General features: G+C 49.5%; 1 protein-coding gene and 1 long non-coding RNA gene across 7 annotated transcripts; one reads left to right on the top strand and one right to left on the bottom strand.

Annotated features, from left to right (window-relative positions):
- Window positions 1-1,077: 1,077 nt before the first annotated feature.
- On the bottom strand, window positions 1,078-2,867 carry LOC309362321. Its single transcript, XR_014164906.1, has 2 exons — window positions 2,719-2,867; window positions 1,078-1,329 (listed from the first exon to the last, which is right to left on the bottom strand). It is a non-coding gene; the product is annotated as an uncharacterized lncRNA (long non-coding RNA).
- Window positions 2,868-2,898: 31 nt separating this feature from the next.
- Window positions 2,899-17,936, top strand: CNGA2 (cyclic nucleotide gated channel subunit alpha 2). Of its 6 annotated transcripts, none has more exons than XM_081897830.1 (8): window positions 2,899-3,067; window positions 5,779-5,936; window positions 7,094-7,192; window positions 8,703-8,870; window positions 10,935-11,042; window positions 12,071-12,177; window positions 12,785-13,939; window positions 17,734-17,936. In XM_081897830.1, the coding sequence occupies exons 2-8, from the start codon at window positions 5,824-5,826 to the stop codon at window positions 17,748-17,750; spliced, it is 1,767 nt and encodes a 588-aa protein (XP_081753956.1). In that variant the 5' UTR covers window positions 2,899-3,067; window positions 5,779-5,823; the 3' UTR covers window positions 17,751-17,936. The 6 variants fall into 6 exon arrangements, with proteins under 6 accessions (XP_081753956.1, XP_081753955.1, XP_081753951.1 ...); XM_081897829.1 differs by having other exon boundaries at window positions 12,785-13,978; XM_081897825.1 differs by lacking the exon at window positions 17,734-17,936 and having other exon boundaries at window positions 12,785-14,447.
- The last annotated feature ends 568 nt before the right edge of the window (window positions 17,937-18,504 follow it).

Here is an 18,504-nt window from a genome sequence, read left to right as displayed (position 1 = left end):
AGAAGTGGGAGTGCAAGGGAGGCCTAAAGATGAGCTGCTCGTCATGCCTTGAAACAACATACTTGTCCTCCCTGAGTGAGCTGCCTGGTGCATGCCTCAGTTTCCCCTCTGTGATCCCCTCTGTTTATTCAGCCAATCTGGGAAGCAACAAGCATGTTTAACATTCTCATGCTGCCCTTCCTTCAGCTGGCATTTTGCCTGAGCTGCCACTGCCGTTCACTTTCATCTTTCCCCAAGAGAGGAGGGTTGTTGTGTGTTCGGGAGTGTGTTTTGCAACAGAAGAGCACCAGGAGGCCAGAGGCATGCTTCAAAGGAGTGGCAACCTGAGGGCAGCTACTGCTGCTCCAGCTTAGGATTCCTCTGCCATCTGCCACACATACAAAGTGCCCCCCCCCCCGGAAGCAGATTGAGGATCTCCTTTGCAGCAAACAGCAAGCCCTGGGGAGAGGAAGAAGATGGAGGTGGGGGTAGGGGTCTTCCTCCAGCAGACTTGGCACTGGGCTCTGAGTCTGCCACATAAATGCAGGTTCAGTTCCAGACCACCAGAGTAAAGCGAATACAGTCATACCTCGGGTTGAATACGCTTCAAGTTGAGTGCGTTCAATTTGCACTCCGTGGCAACCCGGAAGTAATGGAGTGCGTTACTTCCGGGTTTCGCCGCTTGCGCATGCGCAGACGCTCAAAATGATGTCACGCGGATGTGCAGAAGCGGCGAAAAGTGATGCGCGCATGCGCAGATGTGCTGTCGCTAGTTACGTTTACCTCTAGATGTGAATGGGGCTCTGGAACGGATCCCATCCGTATCTAGAGGTACCACTGTATCACAGTGGGCTGTGGTCTTCCTTCCCCTGGAAGCAACTGGGCTGCCTTCAGGGGCACCTGTGTCCAAGAAAGGAGCAATATCTGTGGAGCACAATCCCTTAGCCTAACCTACCTCACAGGGTTGTCATGAAGATAAAATAGGGAGTGGGAAGCCGCATGCTCCACCTTGAGCTCCTTTGAGGAAAAGGGAGAAACAAATATGGCATGCATGTGTGTATTTATACACACATATATATATGGACAAACACATGCCTATTTGCAACAATTACAGATGGTTTGCAGTGATACTTTTATGCAAGGGATAGCTTGGTAGAGCATGAGAATATTAATCCCTGGTTCATGGGTTCGAGCCCAAAATGGGACAAAAGATTCCTTCATTGCAGGGGGTTGGACTAGATGCTCCTCATGATCTCTTCCAACTCTATGATTCTTAAGAGTGGCATGTGTCCCCCAGAGAGGATGTTTCTTACCAGGTGATGCCTTCTGCCACACACAGAGACCCATCATCTAGAAAGAAAAAGAAAAACAACAACAAGTGAATGCTTTTGGCTTCAGGGTTGACTAACTGATCAATTAATCAAACAGAAACTCAGACAAGGGAATCCCTCCTAAGATTTATTTAGTCAAATGACAGTCCTAAAGGTAACCTGACGACATTAGCTGTCAAAGGATTTTGGAAACTGCCACTGCAAAACAGATGATTTGCAGGACCCCCAGTGCCTGCCTTCAATCCTTCAGCACGTTCCTGCATTCCTGGCTCATGCTCCCATTCTGAAAGAAGAGGGGCTGCACTTCTTGCTAGCTAAATAATAGGTCCATATTTTGGGGCACAGGTCCAGTTCAGTAAACTACCCAGCCCTTATCAAATAAGCTCCGTAGGGAGGCAGCAGTGTGAAAGGGATCCTTTGGGACTGGCTGCCTTGCTAAACTGAAGTCAGAGGAAGGGTTAACCAGCTGAGGCAATAGGCGAGGAAGAGCCTCTTTCATCCCTTAGGCATAAAGGCTTGTGGAGCACACCTTTGCTCAGAGTTGGAGGCATGTGCGCTGCAGCAAGAAGTGCAGGTAAACTCCTGGCGCCTAGATGTATGCTTTGGCTTGCAGTTTAGTTGGTTAGGCCCCTGTGCTGCTGTGGCCAGCAAGCTCTATGTGTGTGGTGTGTGTGTGTGTGTGTGTAGCTGCTCCTTCATGCCACAGACCATGTTGGGCATCAGCTTATTTTCTGCCATCCCAGCCTGCTGAAGAAGACCCTCCAAACCCCTTGGGATGACTCCTGGATGATCCCAGCAGCCTCCTGAAGGAACAGAGCGAGAGTGCCACTCACCACTTACGCCGAAGGGTTGCAAAAGAAAACTGAGGCCCAGAGAGCGGGGTTGCTCCGCGCTGCCACCAATACTCATTGAAACCAGCTGAAACCAGCTGCCAGTCCTGCTGCCTTGCCCTGTTCTCATGCTGGGTTTGACCCTGAGACAGAGCCGTGTGCAGGACCCCTGACTAGTGAGTAAAAGTGTGTTTGGGGAGAGGGGGTGGCCAAACCCTTCCTGCCCTAGATGGGGGTGCGGTGTTGGTCTTTCCCCCTGCCCTTTGCACTGGGGTGTTTGCAGTAGCTATGAGTTTTGTAATGCCTTTCTTGATGTTTCCTGTTTCCTCCTGCAAGGGCAACCTGAGCCCTTGCTCTCTTTTAGAGCCACCTTGTGATGGGGTAGGCAAGAGGCATTAATTCTATTCCTAGCTGGCTGTTGGACAGGTTCTGTACAAACAAATGCAGTCAGTGTGCCTGTGTGTGTTTCCGTGGGGCCTTTTGTCTTCTGCCCATGCCAGGAAACAGTTGTACGTTACCCATGGCGAAGAGACATAGAGAGAGGGGATCCAAGAATGTGGAAATAAATAAGAACCAACCAGTGAATAATGTCTGCTCAATAATGCTGGCAAGGTTTTGTTAGTTAGTAGTTAACCAGGGGACGGTCACCAGCTGACAAGCCTCTTTCCTTCTCTCTTTGGCTTCCAACTGACTTCTTCCTGCTTCCGCAACAGACTCTTCCAACTGCCCCGGAATGTCCTGAGTGCAAGTGTTGAGTGACATCCTAGTAGGGTGTAGAGGGCATCTCTCTCACACACACATTGCCTTGTTCTCCCTCCATCTGTTGTCGAGTGCTGAGCCTCCTTCCTGGCTCCTTGCTGAGAATCCCTGCTTTACAGGACTACCTCTGTCTAGTAGGCACAAGGGAGAAGGTGCTGAGGACTTCTAGTATGTGACATAACCAGAGCTGATCTCGTGTACGTGTGTGTGTGTGTATGGGGCAGGGGACACTCTCTTCCCCCCCCGCTTCAGCTTCAATCCCTGCTCGTTGTCTGGAGCTACTCCCACCTCCCCAAAAGGCAGGACTAGCTCAGTTGGGATTCATCCAGCACCACCAAACCTTGTCCTCCCACCAGTGTTTTGGTAAAGCATGGAGGAAGTGCAACCTGAGCAACAAATGAAGTGAGAGGCTCGGAGATCTGCCCTTTGAAAGCTGAGGGGTGTTAACTGGGGTGCTTTGCATTTGTCCCCCTCTCCGTCTCCAACTCAACCCTACTGTCTGTTACATTATGAACTGACTTGGGTAAGTGAAGAGATTGGAACACCCTTTTGCTCATGCTGGGAGCCCAAGTCTTGGGATCTATATAGGCGTAACAATTGGGATTTCCTAATGCACCCATGAAATTAATCTGACAAAAGGGCACCAAAAGGCCTGTGGGAAGGAGGAAGGGAAGGTTTGGTGGTATCCCGGTCTGGGTGGTATCCAGACAGCTGTGATGTTGAGGTGGGCTAGGGAGCTGAATGGAGTTTAGTGACTATGGTTGCTGGGCTTCAACTGGCCCAGTTGCCCAGTTACTGCTGCTGTGAACCCTTATGTGCTTATAACTGGTGTTATCCCACCCGATTCCAAGATCCATCATTCAAGTAACAATTTGAGTTTTGGGTGCAAAGTGAACCACATGTTATACACTGTGCATATATTGCCATTAGCCTCCCATGGGATTTGATTGTTTACATTTGCTGAAATAAGCACAGTAATTGACAACCAGAGTTAACAAGGGAGGATTAATCAGCTGCAAAAAAAAAATAAAAAAAAATAGTATGGCACTTTAAGTATACTATAGCAACAGTTAATAGCTGCCATGCAAAAGTCTACCAGAAGCCATGCACCCCGCCCCCGCTAGTTATAGTGGTTTCCTTTGTCAACAGATATTTGCCATTTCCATCTCTCTCTTCATAACCATTCAAAAATCTAGAATGAACAGCACTCTTCCCCAGTGCCCCCCACCCATCTGCTGGGGCTCTCATTACTATTGTGGATCTATTGAGAATGGCTAGGAGAGCACCTCACACCTGTTGTTAGGGAAGGGCTTATGCTGATGTGGTTGCCTTGGCAACAGTGACAAAGATGAAAGCCTCTGGGAGAAGCCTTGAATAATAACATGGAGGGACCACATGGGAGAGAAAGCGGGTGTGGAAGGCAGGGGACCCTGAGAGTTTAAAGAGTGGAGAAATAGAGCATGAAGCAGAATTCCCCTGTACACTATAGAATTCAAATTTAAGTTTCAAGCATTTATGCATTTACTCAGTTAGCTCACATTTGCAGAGTCTGAAAACAGTGACAAAAACTGACATTTTAAAATGAAGCTTTCATTTCTCTTTATTGTAATTGAGAAGCAGATGAATCACATCTCTGTCATTCTGTTGAGAAACTGAAAATGGGGGCTGGCCACCACAAGCAATTGGCCGATTTGGGACAGCTAATCAGACCTTGAAGGCTGGTCTTCATCCCCTCAGTGATTGGAAAGAAGCTGAGGGGCCACAGGTCACTAAAGATGGCAGGTGGGCATTTGCCAAATTTCCGGGTGCCAGAGGGAACCTGTGCCTGGCTTGGGAGAATTCACTCTTCCAAGATAAAGGAAAGGTCGCCCATCTGATGGCGTCCCCAGGAGCTCCTGAGCAGAGCCAGAAAGCAAATCATGGCAGGAAGACTAAGCAAAGGGGACCTTTTGTCTCTGTGAGTTGGAGGGAACAGTGCCTGGTGGTGCATATGTGGGTGATGACATTCCTCCAACCATGGGCATAGCCAAGGGGTGGGAAGGAAGGGGCAGCTGCCCTCCCCTAAATCAAGTAAAACAATAGAAATACTTAAGTATCTGACCATTCACAATGGTTCTGTCCCCCCCAACAAAAGTCCTGCCTGCCCCCAAAACAAAAATCCTGGCTACACAGTCACTGCGGCTATAAGCAATCTCTAAACCTAACATACCAAAACAGGGAACATAAGCGTTAAAATACCATAAAATTCAAGCGAACTAATGGGTAAAATTACAAAAGCATGGGAAAACACCAGCAAAACATAAAAAAGTGACTACAATGTGATCGAAAAACTTCCTCAGGAGTTGGGGAAAACTTGCCTTGGAATGTACAGTTCTCTCAACTGATACAGTGCTCATTAAATATGCTGGGCTCTCTAACTATGCTGGGCTCCTCTTGAGTCTAGTGGCATTTTTCCTGATCTGTAGTATACCTTCTAGCTGACATTCCCAGGCCTACCTGGAAATGCTGCCATGTGTGGGGTTGAACCTGTGACCTTCTGCAAAGCAAGCAGATGCTCTACCCTTGTGCCATGGTGCTTATAACCTCTCAGGCCCCTTCAATGCTACACTCTCACTTGCTTTAATTTGGCAGCTGGCACCAAAATCAGTGGGGCTTTTGTGGGCTAGGAGAATGTACTTGGATGGTGGGAGGGGGTGAGTGAGCTCTCTGGGCCAGAAGCTGGCAAGCCCCATCTTAAACCAAGGAGGAGCTCCCTGGTGGTCTCTGTTTGCACTGGGGCAGCACCTACTCCCCACAACTCGTTGGAAGAAAGCAACATGAGGAGGTCTTGTTCCCGGGATTCTTTCCTGGGTATTCGTTTTCTGTGTTTCCTGGCACAGGTTCCTCTCCCTCCTGCCGCTGCTGCCTTCTGTGCATGGAGAAAGATGGAGAAAACCAATGGTCTGAAGGCTTCCCCTGCCAACCATCAGTCACAGGAGCCCATGAAAACTGCTGCCAATGGGGATCCAGAGAGAAAGGAGCTCAGCAACCACAGCAGGTAGCTCTCAGAGCAGGTGGCTTTGAGGTCTGCTGCAAGGGGTCCCTGGCCCAAGAGCCAGCTTGGCACTGGATACCCAGTGTTGAGGAAGGAAAGGCACCCAAAACATGCTCTTCAGTAATTGCTTGCTGCATACCCATACAGAGCTTGTCTGAGGCCCAGGGCAGGGGTCTTGTTCTTGGCTTGACTGTGTAAGTCTGTCATGCCCTTAGCAGGCCCCCCAGCTGTTTTAGCCCTCTAAGGCCCAGGGCAAGTGTATCTGGTTGCCCACCCCCCCTGCAAGGGCCTGGGCTGTTGCCTAGCATAACTGAATAGGGGTCAGTCTGTGCCTAAGGGAGGAGGGGAAGCCTTTGGGGTCACTTGGGAAGGAGTTCAGGGATGAGAGGAAATAGTCCTTCCTGGTGAGCCTGGAGGCCCGGGAAATGTTTCCTCCATGGGTGAATTCACAACTCTGAGTTCCAATAGGAAACACACTTTTAGAGTGTGGTGCTAATGATGCCGATGTTGTGGGTTTAATCCCCCTATGAGCCAAGAGGTCTGACTCCTGCACTGCAGGGGGTTGGACTAGATGACTTCCAACTTTGCATTTCTATGAATCTATGATTCTGAAAATGTATTGGGACCCTCCACAGCTGGGCTTTTGTGAAGCAGCCCTTTCAGATCCCACCCCCACATTTCTCAAGCAAATGCTTGACTTCTCTGCATCTCAGCACTGCATGCTCTGGAATAAGGGTGGCTGGGACAGGTGAGAGGAGATCTGATTTTTGTCTCCTCTAGGTTCTCCTTGCAGCCAGCAGGGATAGGATCTCAGATTAGGTCTCCACCTTGTGGTCAAGACAGGAGGTAGGCTGTAGCTCCCAAAATCCTCCAGTTTGCTTTCCTGCCTATGTTGAGCACAGTCACAAATCAACTCCCTTAATGTGTGTGTGTGTGTGGGGGGGGGTTCTCTAGGGCTAGACAATATGGGAGTCATTACAACTCCCAAGTCAATCAACTTGGATTGATGTGGAGTTCTTGCTTTGATGTGGGAAAGGAGCTTGAGGAGGAGGCAGTGGCAGTGAGAGGGGCAGACCCCTTTATGAGGGGAGGGTGTTCCGCTCCATTCCCACCTCTGTTTGGCAGCCAAGGGTCATGCTTCCTACCTGGTCTCTCTACAGAGTGCCGTCAGCCAATGATGACACATCTTCAGAACTTCAGCGTGTTGCCGCCTTGGATAATGTGGACGAGAAGTCCCACAAGACAGGAGGCCTCTCCAGGTACTTCTTATGGGGCTCCTTGTGGGGTTGATGAAGCACAACCAAGATAAAGTGTCTCATCCTCAGGCTTTGTGGTAGCCTTTGCAGTGGAGATGGAAAATGCAACAGGAGCCCACCACTCTGTGGAGCAGCAGTCTTTGGAAGTGGGGGGGGGGGTCAGCCTGGGTGGGTGTGGAGGTTGTGCTGAAATTGTGCCCATCAGCAAAACCAAAGAGTAGTCTCCATGAGCTACTCCGCTCTAGATGGGGATGTTACAAGAAAGGAGATTCCGTCTCAACTTTATGAAGAACTTTCTGAGGGTAAGAGCCATTCAACAGTGGGACGGACTCGCTTAGATGATGGTGGACTCTCCATTCATTGGAGGTTTTAAACAGAGGTCAGAAGGCCATCTGCCAGGGATTCTTGTAGCTGTGACTCCTGCATTGCAGGGGATTGAACTAGGTGGCCCTTGCGGATCCCTTCCAACTCTACAATTCTATGATTCTATTATTTTGACTCATTACCCATAGCTGAGCTGGTGTTTCGAGACTTAGGAACATAAGAGATAGTCATTTACTCAGGCAGAGCATTAGCCCATCTAACTCATTATTATCTAATCCTGCCTATGCACAGTTTCAGGCAGGAGTCCTTTCCCAGCCCCACCTCATGATGCTGCCAGGGGTTGAACCTGGGACCTTCTGCATGCAAAGCAGGTGCTCTGGCCACTGAGCTATGGCCCTTGCCCACAATTCCACCCTGCTGGGGGTGCTCTTGAAAGCCCATAAGGGCCATTTGTGGAGATGGCCTAGAACGTGGTAGGAGTTTCAAGGGAGGCCCTGCTAGCTGTGGCTGCTGAAGAAGCCTCTGCTGTTTCCCCTCCTAAGAAGCACTTGATTGAACAAGATGGGCAAGAGGAGGCTTCGTAACCCTCACAAGCCCCGAGGACTTTGTCTTCCTCTTTTGCTGATTCCCAGGAAAGCTGATGACAGTGAAGGTCACAGACTTGGATGGCTCTAAAAGTGGATTGGACAGATTCATGGAGGAGAAGATGGCTATCAATGGTGACTAGCCAGGATGGCTATATTCCACTTGCACTGTTAAAGGCAAAAATGCATCTGAATCCCAGTTGCTGGAGACCACGGGAGAGGGGAGTGCTCTTGTGTTTGAATCCTGCTTGCAGATTTCCCATAATGGGCATCTGGGTGGCCACTGTGAGAAGAGGATGGTGGACTAGATGGGCCATTGTCTTGATCCAGCTACAGGGCTCTTCTTTTGATCCCTCCTGGCAGCTTAGAAGGAGTGAGATGCTTCAGCACCTAGTTTAGGCACTTAGGGGGAAGCAATGGGCAGAGTGGGGCTGTGTAACTGCAGCTCAGAGGGAGAGAAAGGGAGAAAAACTGTACACTTCTCCTGCCCAGGGTGAATGTGAGGGGAGACTCTACTCCACTGCTCCACTGGAAATGTAAGGGTGTTCTCTCCCCCTTCCCCATTTGCAAAGCTTAAACCTTTCCCTTCTCTCTTCCTTTTCTAGGATAGCCCGCCTGGTGATGGTTATCCGGGGTTGGGCCAATAAAGGCTTGAAAGAAGAAGAGCGGCGGCCAGACTCCTTCCTGGAACGATTTCGAGGACCAGATGTCAAGACTTTGGCAGTAGCTGCAGCAAGGGGCGATGGGTTTGATACCCATGACAGAAAGACAAAGTGAGACTCCCTCCTGGCTGGAGCTGCTGTGGGAGGCTTTGCATGGGCCAGGAGAGGAAATCATAGGCCACCTTCCCTCTTCTTCTCATCCCCCATCTCCTTCTTCATCTTCATCTTCCTCCTCCTTTTTCTTCTTTCTCCCACATCCTACCTCTTCCTCTTCTTCCTCCTCTTCTTCACTTTCTCCTCCTCCTCCTCCTCCTCCTCCTCCTCCTCTTTTTCTTTCTTTTCCTCCTTTTCCTCCTTCTCCTCCTGCTTCTTCCCCCTTTTTCTCTTCCTTTTCTTTTTTCCTCCTCCACCATAAATAAGGGGCAGGCCTCATTGGTAAGGTTGGACCTTGCCATTAGCCATGGTAATTTGAGCAAAGAAGAAAGGGCAGACTGCTGGAGAGTGAAAGAGGCGCACAATCAGCCAGGGTCTTTGGCACTGAGCAAACAGGGTCTTCCCTGAGAGGTTAAGTGGAATGTGTTAATTACCAGAGAGCAGCAATGGTTCTGGGCTGCTGTGGCCCAGTGAGGCTTTTGCAAAACAGGAGCAGGCAAGAGTGTTCAGGCCATTGTGTAAGGCTGTTGTGCAAGTGCTGAGGTTGTTGGTCATTGTGGACAAGGCTGAGGAGAGTAACGGGGCATTCCTTTTCTTCCCATTCTACACTTTAGAAATAAAAATTGCCATACTTTGACAGCCTTCAAGGTATGCCATCAAGGCCTTTCAGGGAACAGGAGGTTGGGCTTGCTCTAGTGATTCTAGCAGCCAGGACCTCCTGCCTTCTCCCATCTAATGCCCTGTGAGCCAGCCCACCCCTTTCCCTCTCCCATGAGGTCTAAGATGGGGTTGGACACTTCTGTAACAATCTGAGGTACTGGATGGAGACCTCAGAACACACGAAGTGGAGAGCAGGCAGCTGGGGGGGGGGCTTTCCTTTGGGGCATCTTGTTGGCCACTGTGAGAACAGTATGCTGAACTAGATGGGCTCTCAATAATAATAATAATAATAATAATAATAATAATAATAATAATAATAATAATAATAATTTTTTATTTATACCCCGCCCTCCCCAGCCAAGGCCGGGCTCAGAGCGGCTTACAAGCAATAATAAAAACAAGATGAATGATTACAACTTAAAAACAAAAATAAAATACAACATTAAAATAATGGAACATTAAAATATTAAAATGTAGCCTCATCGCAGGAGGAGACGGAAAAGAAAGGGGAAAAAAAGAGAGGGAGGGAATCAAATTGGCTCCAAGCCAAAGGCCAGGCGGAACAACTCTGTCTTACAGGCCCTGCGGAAAGAAATCAGATCCTGCAGGGCCCTGGTCTCATGAGGCAGAGCGTTCCACGAGGCCGGAGCCAGAGTTGAAAAGGCCCTGGCTCTGGTTGAAGCCAATCTAACTTCCTTAGGGCCTGGGACCACTAGGGTGTTGTTATTTATGGACCTTGAGGCTCTCCGTGGGGCATACCAGGAGAGGCGGTCCCGTAGGTACGAGGGTCCTAGGCCGTGAAGGGATTTAAAGGTCAAAATCAGCACCTTAAATCTGACCCTGTACTCCACCGGGAGCCAGTGCAGCTTGAAAAGCACTGGGTGAATATGCTCCCATGGCAGAGACCCCGTGAGGAGCCTCGCTGCAGCATTCTGTACCCGCTGGAGTTTCTGGGACAGCTTCAAGGGCAGCCCCGCATTTAGCCTGATCAGCTGCTGCAGGGTTCTTCTGATGTTCTCGCCGGGCAGCTTAGAAGGTATGAGACACTTCAGGAACAGGAAGGCTGATTGGACATTTGGATGGAAGGAAGGGGTGGGCCTGGGGTGTTTACTTCTCAGTCACTGTGCTGTGGCCACCTCTGGTCATCTGTCTGGGTAAAGGAGGTCTGTGTGTGCTCACTTAACCCTTTCAGTTTCATGTACTCCAAATCACACCCACCCCCCACAGTGTGAATTTGTGCCTTAGCTGCAATTTAGACTAGGGATTTGAAGATTGCAGGCTCTCTCCACCACCATCTCCCCTCTAGGCCAGATCCATTGAAGACTCATTGCGGCCACTGAAATGTTTTCCTTCTATCTGCAGGAAGAAATGGAAAGTCTTTGTGATGAATCCCGCAGGGGACTGGTATTACCGATGGCTTATGGTCATTGCAGTCCCAGTCCTGTATAACTGGTGCACATTGGTAGCACGGTGAGTCCTTGGAACCCATGGCTTTGGGGGGTGGGCACAAGAGAAGGGGGGTGTGCAGATTCCGCCCAGAGCACCTATCTGCACCAATCTGCAGAGCATGATTTGAGTCCTTGTGACTCCTCTCCCCACTGCTGTTTCTCTCCTGATCCTCTCCCCCAGAACTTCTCTTCCTAAGAAGCATGGATTTAACAATCCTTAATTTGCTGGAGTTTCAGTAGTCACAGGGTTAACTCACTGCTGAAACTCTGGGAGGTTGCTTATGACACTTCCAACACATGGAATTATTTATTATTTCTATTTTATTCATTTATTAAATTAGTATACCATCCTTCATTGGAATATCACAGGATGGTTCCCAACATAAAAATACAAAATGAGAACACGAATACATAATAAAACAAGAGCAACCCGCCATAATGCCCCCAAACACATTTAAAATGTCATAGAATGTTTAATAAGTCAAAGGCCTTGTTATAAAGAAGCATATTTGCCTGGTGCTTAAAGATAATGTCATGAGGGGCACCACATGAGCTTTCCTGGGGAGATCATTCCATAGGTGGGGTGCCACCACTGAAAAGGCCTGCTGTCATGTTACTGCCCTCTAGAAACCTTGTGGAAAAGGCACATGAAGAAGGGCTTCTTGCGGTCCTTGATGAGTGGCCCCTGCTCCAGGAAACCTGCCAGGGAAACACAGTGTGAGGCATTTTGAATTGGGCCCAGAAATGAATTGGCAGCCAGTGCAGTTGGGCCAGGAAAAGGGTAATATGCCCAAACCATCTTGCCTCAGTGAGCAACCTGGCTGCTGAATTCTGCACCAGCTGAAGTTTCTGAACTGTCTTCAGAGGCAGCCCCACAAATAACATGTTGCAGTAATCTAACCTAGAGGTTACCTGAGCATAGACAACAGAAGTTAGGCTACCCCTGTCCAGATAGTGGTGCAGCTTGGCCTCCTTGCTTCCCAATCAGCTGCCCGAGCCACCAGAGGGGCTGCTGCCTTCTAATTGCCTCTCTCACCCTCCTCACCACAGGGCCTGTTTCAATGACCTCCAAAGGAAGTACTGGATCTGGTGGCTAGTTCTAGACTACATCGCAGACAGCATCTACATTGCAGACATTGTCATCCGCTTTCACACAGGTGAGGGAGCTGTGTGGGGAGGAGCCTGGCTCAGCCTTCATCTCACTATGGTGGTTAAGGATTCCACCTCCAGCACTTGTGAGACAGAAAATGGCCCCAATCAAGCAAATCTTATTAATGGCAGTTCTGAAAAATAGAGTTCCCCAATGAAAGATTTATCAGCCTTCACTGCTGAATAATTTTCTTAAAATTACCCACCTGGGCATCAATATTCAGGTCTGGCAAAAGCCTCTGCCTTGATATCATATTGAGCTGATGAATGATCTGAATGCTGTGGGGTGGGTGGGAGGAGTGCAGAATCTCATGCTCTCCCACTATCTGGGGCTGGGACATCTTTTCAACAATCACCACCCACCCTACAAGCTCACCACTCTAAGGATGGGAGGCCTGTTTTGCTTAGAATCCTGTGTGCTGTAAGTCCTGCCTGCTCTCCACAATGCTGCTGCTACCTGGCTCTAGTTGGCTTACGAGGCTGGAGATGGGTGAAATCCAAGGCATGTGGAATGAACAGATTGGATGGAAATAAACACATCACCATATCTGCAGTGACAGCACTAGGCAAAGATTTTGCTGTGTTTTAATGCCTCACACTGTGTTTCCCTGGCAGGTTTCCTGGAGCAGGGATTACTCGTCAAGGACCTCAAGAAGCTGCGTGATAAGTACATTGCCACCATGCAGTTCAAGCTGGATGTCCTCTCTGTTTTGCCCACTGACTTTGCTTACTTTGCCGTCGGCTTAAACCGCCCCGAGTTGCGCTTCAACCGGCTGCTGCATTTCTCCCGCATGTTTGAATTCTTTGACCGGACGGAGACACGGACCAGCTACCCAAACATCTTCCGAATCTGCAACCTGGTGATGTACATCTTGGTCATCATCCACTGGAATGCCTGCATTTACTATGCTATCTCTAAGGCCATTGGCTTTGGAGAGGACACCTGGGTGTATCCCAACATCTCAGACCCAGAGTTTGGTTATTTGACAAGGGAGTACATCTACTGCCTCTATTGGTCCACACTGACCTTGACTACCATCGGGGAGACCCCTCCGCCTGTGCGTGATGAAGAGTATCTCTTCGTCATCTTTGACTTCCTGATTGGTGTCCTCATCTTTGCTACCATTGTGGGAAATGTGGGCTCCATGATCTCCAACATGAATGCCACCAGGGCAGAGTTTCAGGCCAAGATTGATGCAGTCAAGCATTACATGCAGTTCCGCAAAGTGAGCAAGGACATGGAGGCCAAGGTGATCAAGTGGTTTGACTACCTCTGGACCAATAAGAAAACTGTGGAGGAGTGGGAGGTCCTGAAGAACCTGCCTGACAAGCTGCGGGCAGAGATAGCCATCAACGTCCACCTGGAGACACTGAAGAAAGTGAGGATCTTCCAGGACTGTGAGGCTGGGCTTCTGGTGGAGCTGGTGCTCAAGCTCCGCCCCCAGGTATTCAGCCCTGGAGACTATATTTGCCGGAAGGGGGACATTGGCAAGGAGATGTATATCATCAAGGAAGGGAAGCTGGCTGTTGTGGCAGATGATGGCGTGACCCAGTATGCTATGCTCACAGCAGGCTGCTGCTTTGGGGAGATCAGCATCCTCAACATCAAAGGAAGCAAAATGGGGAACCGGAGGACGGCAAATATCCGGAGCATTGGCTATTCCGACCTCTTCTGCCTGTCTAAGGAGGACCTCATGGAAGCAGTGACAGAGTATCCAGATGCCAAGAAAGTCCTGGAGGAGCGTGGGCGAGAGATCCTCACCAAAGAAGGTCTGTTAGATGAAGCAACTGCAGCAGAGGGTATGGAAGGTATGGATGTGGGGCAAAAGCTGAGCAGGCTGGAGGCCAGCTTGGACATGCTGAATGCCCGGTTTTCCCGCCTCCTGGCTGAGTATGATGCTGCCCAGATGAAGCTCAAGCAGCGTGTCACCTCCCTGGAGACCAAAGTGAAGCAAGACCAGCAGGATGACTTCTTCTCTGATGGTTCCGTTAGCCCATCCACAGAAGAGGGGAAAGCCAAACCTTAACCTACTGTGCTGCCATCTGGATTTGAGGCAGCAGCATTTCCTTGCATCTGATGCCCATCCAGACTGCCTTACAGCAACCCTGTCTCCACCAAACTGCTGCTCCCTGGCTGACTCTTTCTCTCCCCTTAGTCCATTCCCAGCTGTATGTTCCTGATGAATTTCACCAGGGTCCTTTTAAGTCTCTCTTGAACTGCTTTGAGAAGGTCAGACACCCTCCATTTCTTTCTTCAAGTTGCATGTTCCTCCACTCACCCCCAAATGGGCCTCTGGCAGGTGCTTATTTGGAACATTCCCATCAAGTAACCCACTACAGTAGACCACATTACCTGCTTACAATCTTATTTTGACAACCAGTCCAGGTCCTTCCTGTTCGTGGAGCACATTCAGAGAAAACCTCTCCCTGTGAACTGCCTATGCTCCCTAAGTCTGCATAGAGGGCAAAGGAAGGGGATGTGTGCACTTGGGTGTGTGGGATGTTGGTGTTTGCTAGGGCCTGAACCCACCTGCTTCAGTGAGGATTATAAGATTTTGGAAATGTGTTAGTTGAAGATTGCTTGTATGCCTGCAATCCTGCCATCCCACACAAGCTCTTTAGCCCTGGTTCTGCTGCCTGGCTGCTCAAGCGGGCAGTGCTGTCTCATTCAGTCTCATTCCCTTTCTGCTCTTTGAGGCTTTTAAGATCCCTCCTGACTGAGTTTCCCCCTCAGTTCTTGAAGACTTACAGCTCCTTCTGCATCGACTTTAGAGCTCCAATTGATGCCTCTCTTTAGCAAGCATTGCCTTGGGGGCTCGACACACCCCAGGCAGGTAGGGGGGACCCCGTATTTGTCCAGGGAAAGTGATTGAGCCCAACACAAATTCTGAACCTGGAACCTATCCCAGAAATGCTGGAGAGGAAAATCTCCTCACATTTCACATGAAGGATTAAGCTGAAGTGGCTGCCCCATGTGTGTTGGATAGAAATGGCCAGCTGAACATCAGGACAGGCTTGGTTGAGACCATACCCCTCTTTCTTGTTTAACTCACCAGTATCCCTTGGCTAATGCACAATAGCTCTGCCATTCTCAGGGAAACACCCCACCCCCTGCAGCCCTCTCCCTTGTCCATTCCTCTCTTGCCTCAGTTCATGACTGAGCCAGTTTACACAGAACAAGGAACTTTGGACCCAAAGGCTGTTTACTTGCCCGAAACTCAGATTTCAGTTTTGGAGCCCTCTTGTCAATTTCCATTTTTATGCACCAAATGAAAATGGGCCACTTTCCTCAGGGTTAGTTGTGGAGGAGGAGTATGCTTAGTCAAAGTGTTTCTATCAAGTTTTCACTGGGTCTGCTCAGATCCTGCCTGGAACCATGAATTCCTCCAGATCCATTTCTGGAATGAAACAGAAGCTCACAAGAATTTGGGGTGGAGTTGCTGGGTATGGGAGCAGGACCCATCACCCAAAAAGCCCACAATGCTTCCAGTGTGTGTGTGGCAAGCACATGACTTGATGTGGACTCTACATCTGAGCCAAGGAAGCCACAACTGACAGGCGTCCTGTGGGGCACGTTACACATCTTCAAAATAAAGAGCTCAGATGTGAGCAGCCAGTGGGTTTAGCAGATGGGTTGCATAGGTGCCTCCCTGCTCCCTCCCCCCAGTTTCCTGGCTGCTCTGGTTGGACTACGCAGACTGTGACTCTTTTACCCTGGGGCTTTGGGTCTGCTCAAGCTAATGTTCCATGAGCTTATTTACTTAACAAACAAATTGCCCTGCAGCTCTCCTTGCAGTGTGTGTGTGTGTCTAGCAATGTTACATAGCGGCGGCGACAGCAGCAGCTGCAGCAACAGCAGTACATTCCTTTCCAAATCCCACAGACCTCTGGCTTCCCAGCTGCAAATGGTGAGCCACAAGGGGGTGCTGTATACAGTGGAATGAATTGCAGTCCTGCCTGGCTCAGCCTGATTGGAATGGAGACACACTGAATGTGGGAGCGTCTCTCAAGCGGAAACCCAGAGCAGAGGGGCCCAGCTTTTCCCCTGGAGCCAGAAGCAAATCTTCTCTCTGGAAAGCAAACCTTGTTGTGCCGGAAGGCCTGGTGAGCTGGTCTGCTCATCCAATCCATGTGCTGTTGCATTCATTTTCCTTCGGGAGGGAGTCTGCATGCAAATGACTTGTGGGCCAGCATGAATTTCACAGACCTTCAGGCTTCTGAAGTGCCTATTGCATTGCCCTCCAACTGTTCCTGAACCTATCCCAGGGAAGGAGGGCTCATTTCAAGATGTCACACCCATTTATACTTTTTATAAAGAGTTTTCCTGCTGAGGTTACTCATTAGTTATAAATATGGTTGCTAAAACTCATCTTTTGTCATTTTGTATCTTATGTTTCAAGTGAGGGATGGTGTGACAGTGGCTCCTTTTTGCTCATGGCAGGGTCCTGTTCCACTGGGATCCTTTGTCTCCTTCCGCCTAACCCTGCCTGTCCCACAGTGGTGTAGCATGGGGTGTGTGTGCAAGGGCCACTGTGGCCCTGGGTGCAGAATTCTGATGGGGTCCAACTCAACACCTCCACAACAGGTTCCCTTACTGAGGCCACATGGCTGCACCACACTGTTGACTCAAGTTCAAATTGTGGTGATCGCATGGTTGGCGGTTCGAATCCCCACGGCGGGGTGCACTCCTGTCGTTTGGTCCCAGCACCTGCCAACCTAGCAGTTCGAAAGCACCCCGGGTGCAAGTAGATAAATAGGGACTGCTTACCAGCGGGAAGATAAACGGCATTCCGTGTGCTGCGCTGGCTCGCCAGATGCAGCTTGTCACGCTGGCCACGTGACCCGGAAGTGTCTGCGGACAGTGCTGGCTCCCGGCCTATAGAGTGAGATGAGCGCAGAACCCTAGAGTCTGGCAAGACTGGCCCATACGGGCAGGGGTACCTTTATCTTTTCCTTTATGACCCCCTAGATCCTTTTCACATGCCCTACTGTCAAACCAGTTGTCCCCCTTCCTATATTTGTGCAGCTGGTTATTCCTGCCTACATTTGTCCCTATTGAAATTCATTGTGTTACTTTGGGCCCATTTCTCAAATCTATTAAGGTCATCTTGAATCTTGATTCTGTCTTCTGTGGCATTAGCTACCCCTCCCATTTTTGTGTCATCTGCAAATGACCCTGAATTAATACCCTGTTAATAAACATAGAGTTGATGGCAAGAAGGGTGAGGATAGTTTTGGAGGTCATGTGTGCCTGGAACCCCTTTGGAGGAAGGGCAGTGGGTGTAGACAGCTTTGGAGTGAAATAAGGGTTGCAAAGGGCCCCTGGCACACACGACCACATGGTTGCCTGCCACTTGCTTTGTCATTACTGCTTTCTGCTTGAGGCAAGCTGGGCATTTGACTCATTTTCTGTGTGAAAATCCAGGATCCATGATGCACTTTGCTGCTTCTGAGACCACAACAAGAGCGTTTGTGTGGGGTGGAATGCAAGACCACAGATTCTGCTTAAGGGCAATCCGTGCACACAGTGTTTTGAAGGATTTTTTGTTTGTTTTTTATAACAGAGAACCCTCAAGAGTGAGAGCTGTTTCAGCACTCTGGACAGCGGCTGCAGGGCTCATCTGCAGAGATACAATCTCAGGGAAACACGGAAGAGCTGATGATGAGGGTGACAATGATGCATGCTTGCTCCTTGAAAAGCCTACCCAGCCCACCCTATTAACCTACTTGGGAAAATCCTAAACCTTTAAACCATTACTTGACAGAATTCAAAGCAGTCTGCCTGGTTTCTTATGGTGCTAGGAATTCAGAGGTTCCCAAATGCCCTAATGAAATTAAGGCTAGCATTTCAGTGGCTAATAAACAGACATTTGTGCTAATGTAGAGGACCCCAGTAGGGAGACTCAGCATTGCTTGGGGGAAGCTCAGTCCCTGGGAGAAGCTGAAGGAGCATCTGGCATCCCTTGAGGGTCTTCCTGGTACTGGCTTCAGCCTCAAGAATCCTGTGACGAGGGCAAGATTGGGGGAAACCATGCAGCCAACTGCAGCAGCCTGAGAGCTCAGTGGCAAATTTCACCCAAGCCTTGAGATCTGAAGCAGGAGAAAGAGGCCTCAAAGCATCCTTCGAGGTGCCTCCCAGGCAGTCTTCTTAGATGAAAAAACTGTTTCCTTCAGGGAGCAGCTTTCCCACTCCAGCGGTATTTTCACTGTTGGAAACTGGCTTATTTAGATAATACTAGGTAAAATCCTTGGGGCAGGTTATTTCCAAAAGGACACCTGCTGCCCTAGCCCCACTCATATACTTCACTGCTGGGTCTCTGCATATATCTGCATGC

The sequence above is a fragment of the Podarcis melisellensis genome, assembly GCF_964234715.1.
Source record: "Podarcis melisellensis genome assembly, chromosome: Z".
Lineage (NCBI taxonomy): Eukaryota > Metazoa > Chordata > Lepidosauria > Squamata > Lacertidae > Podarcis > Podarcis melisellensis.
This window is presented reverse-complemented; position numbering and strand designations above follow the sequence as displayed.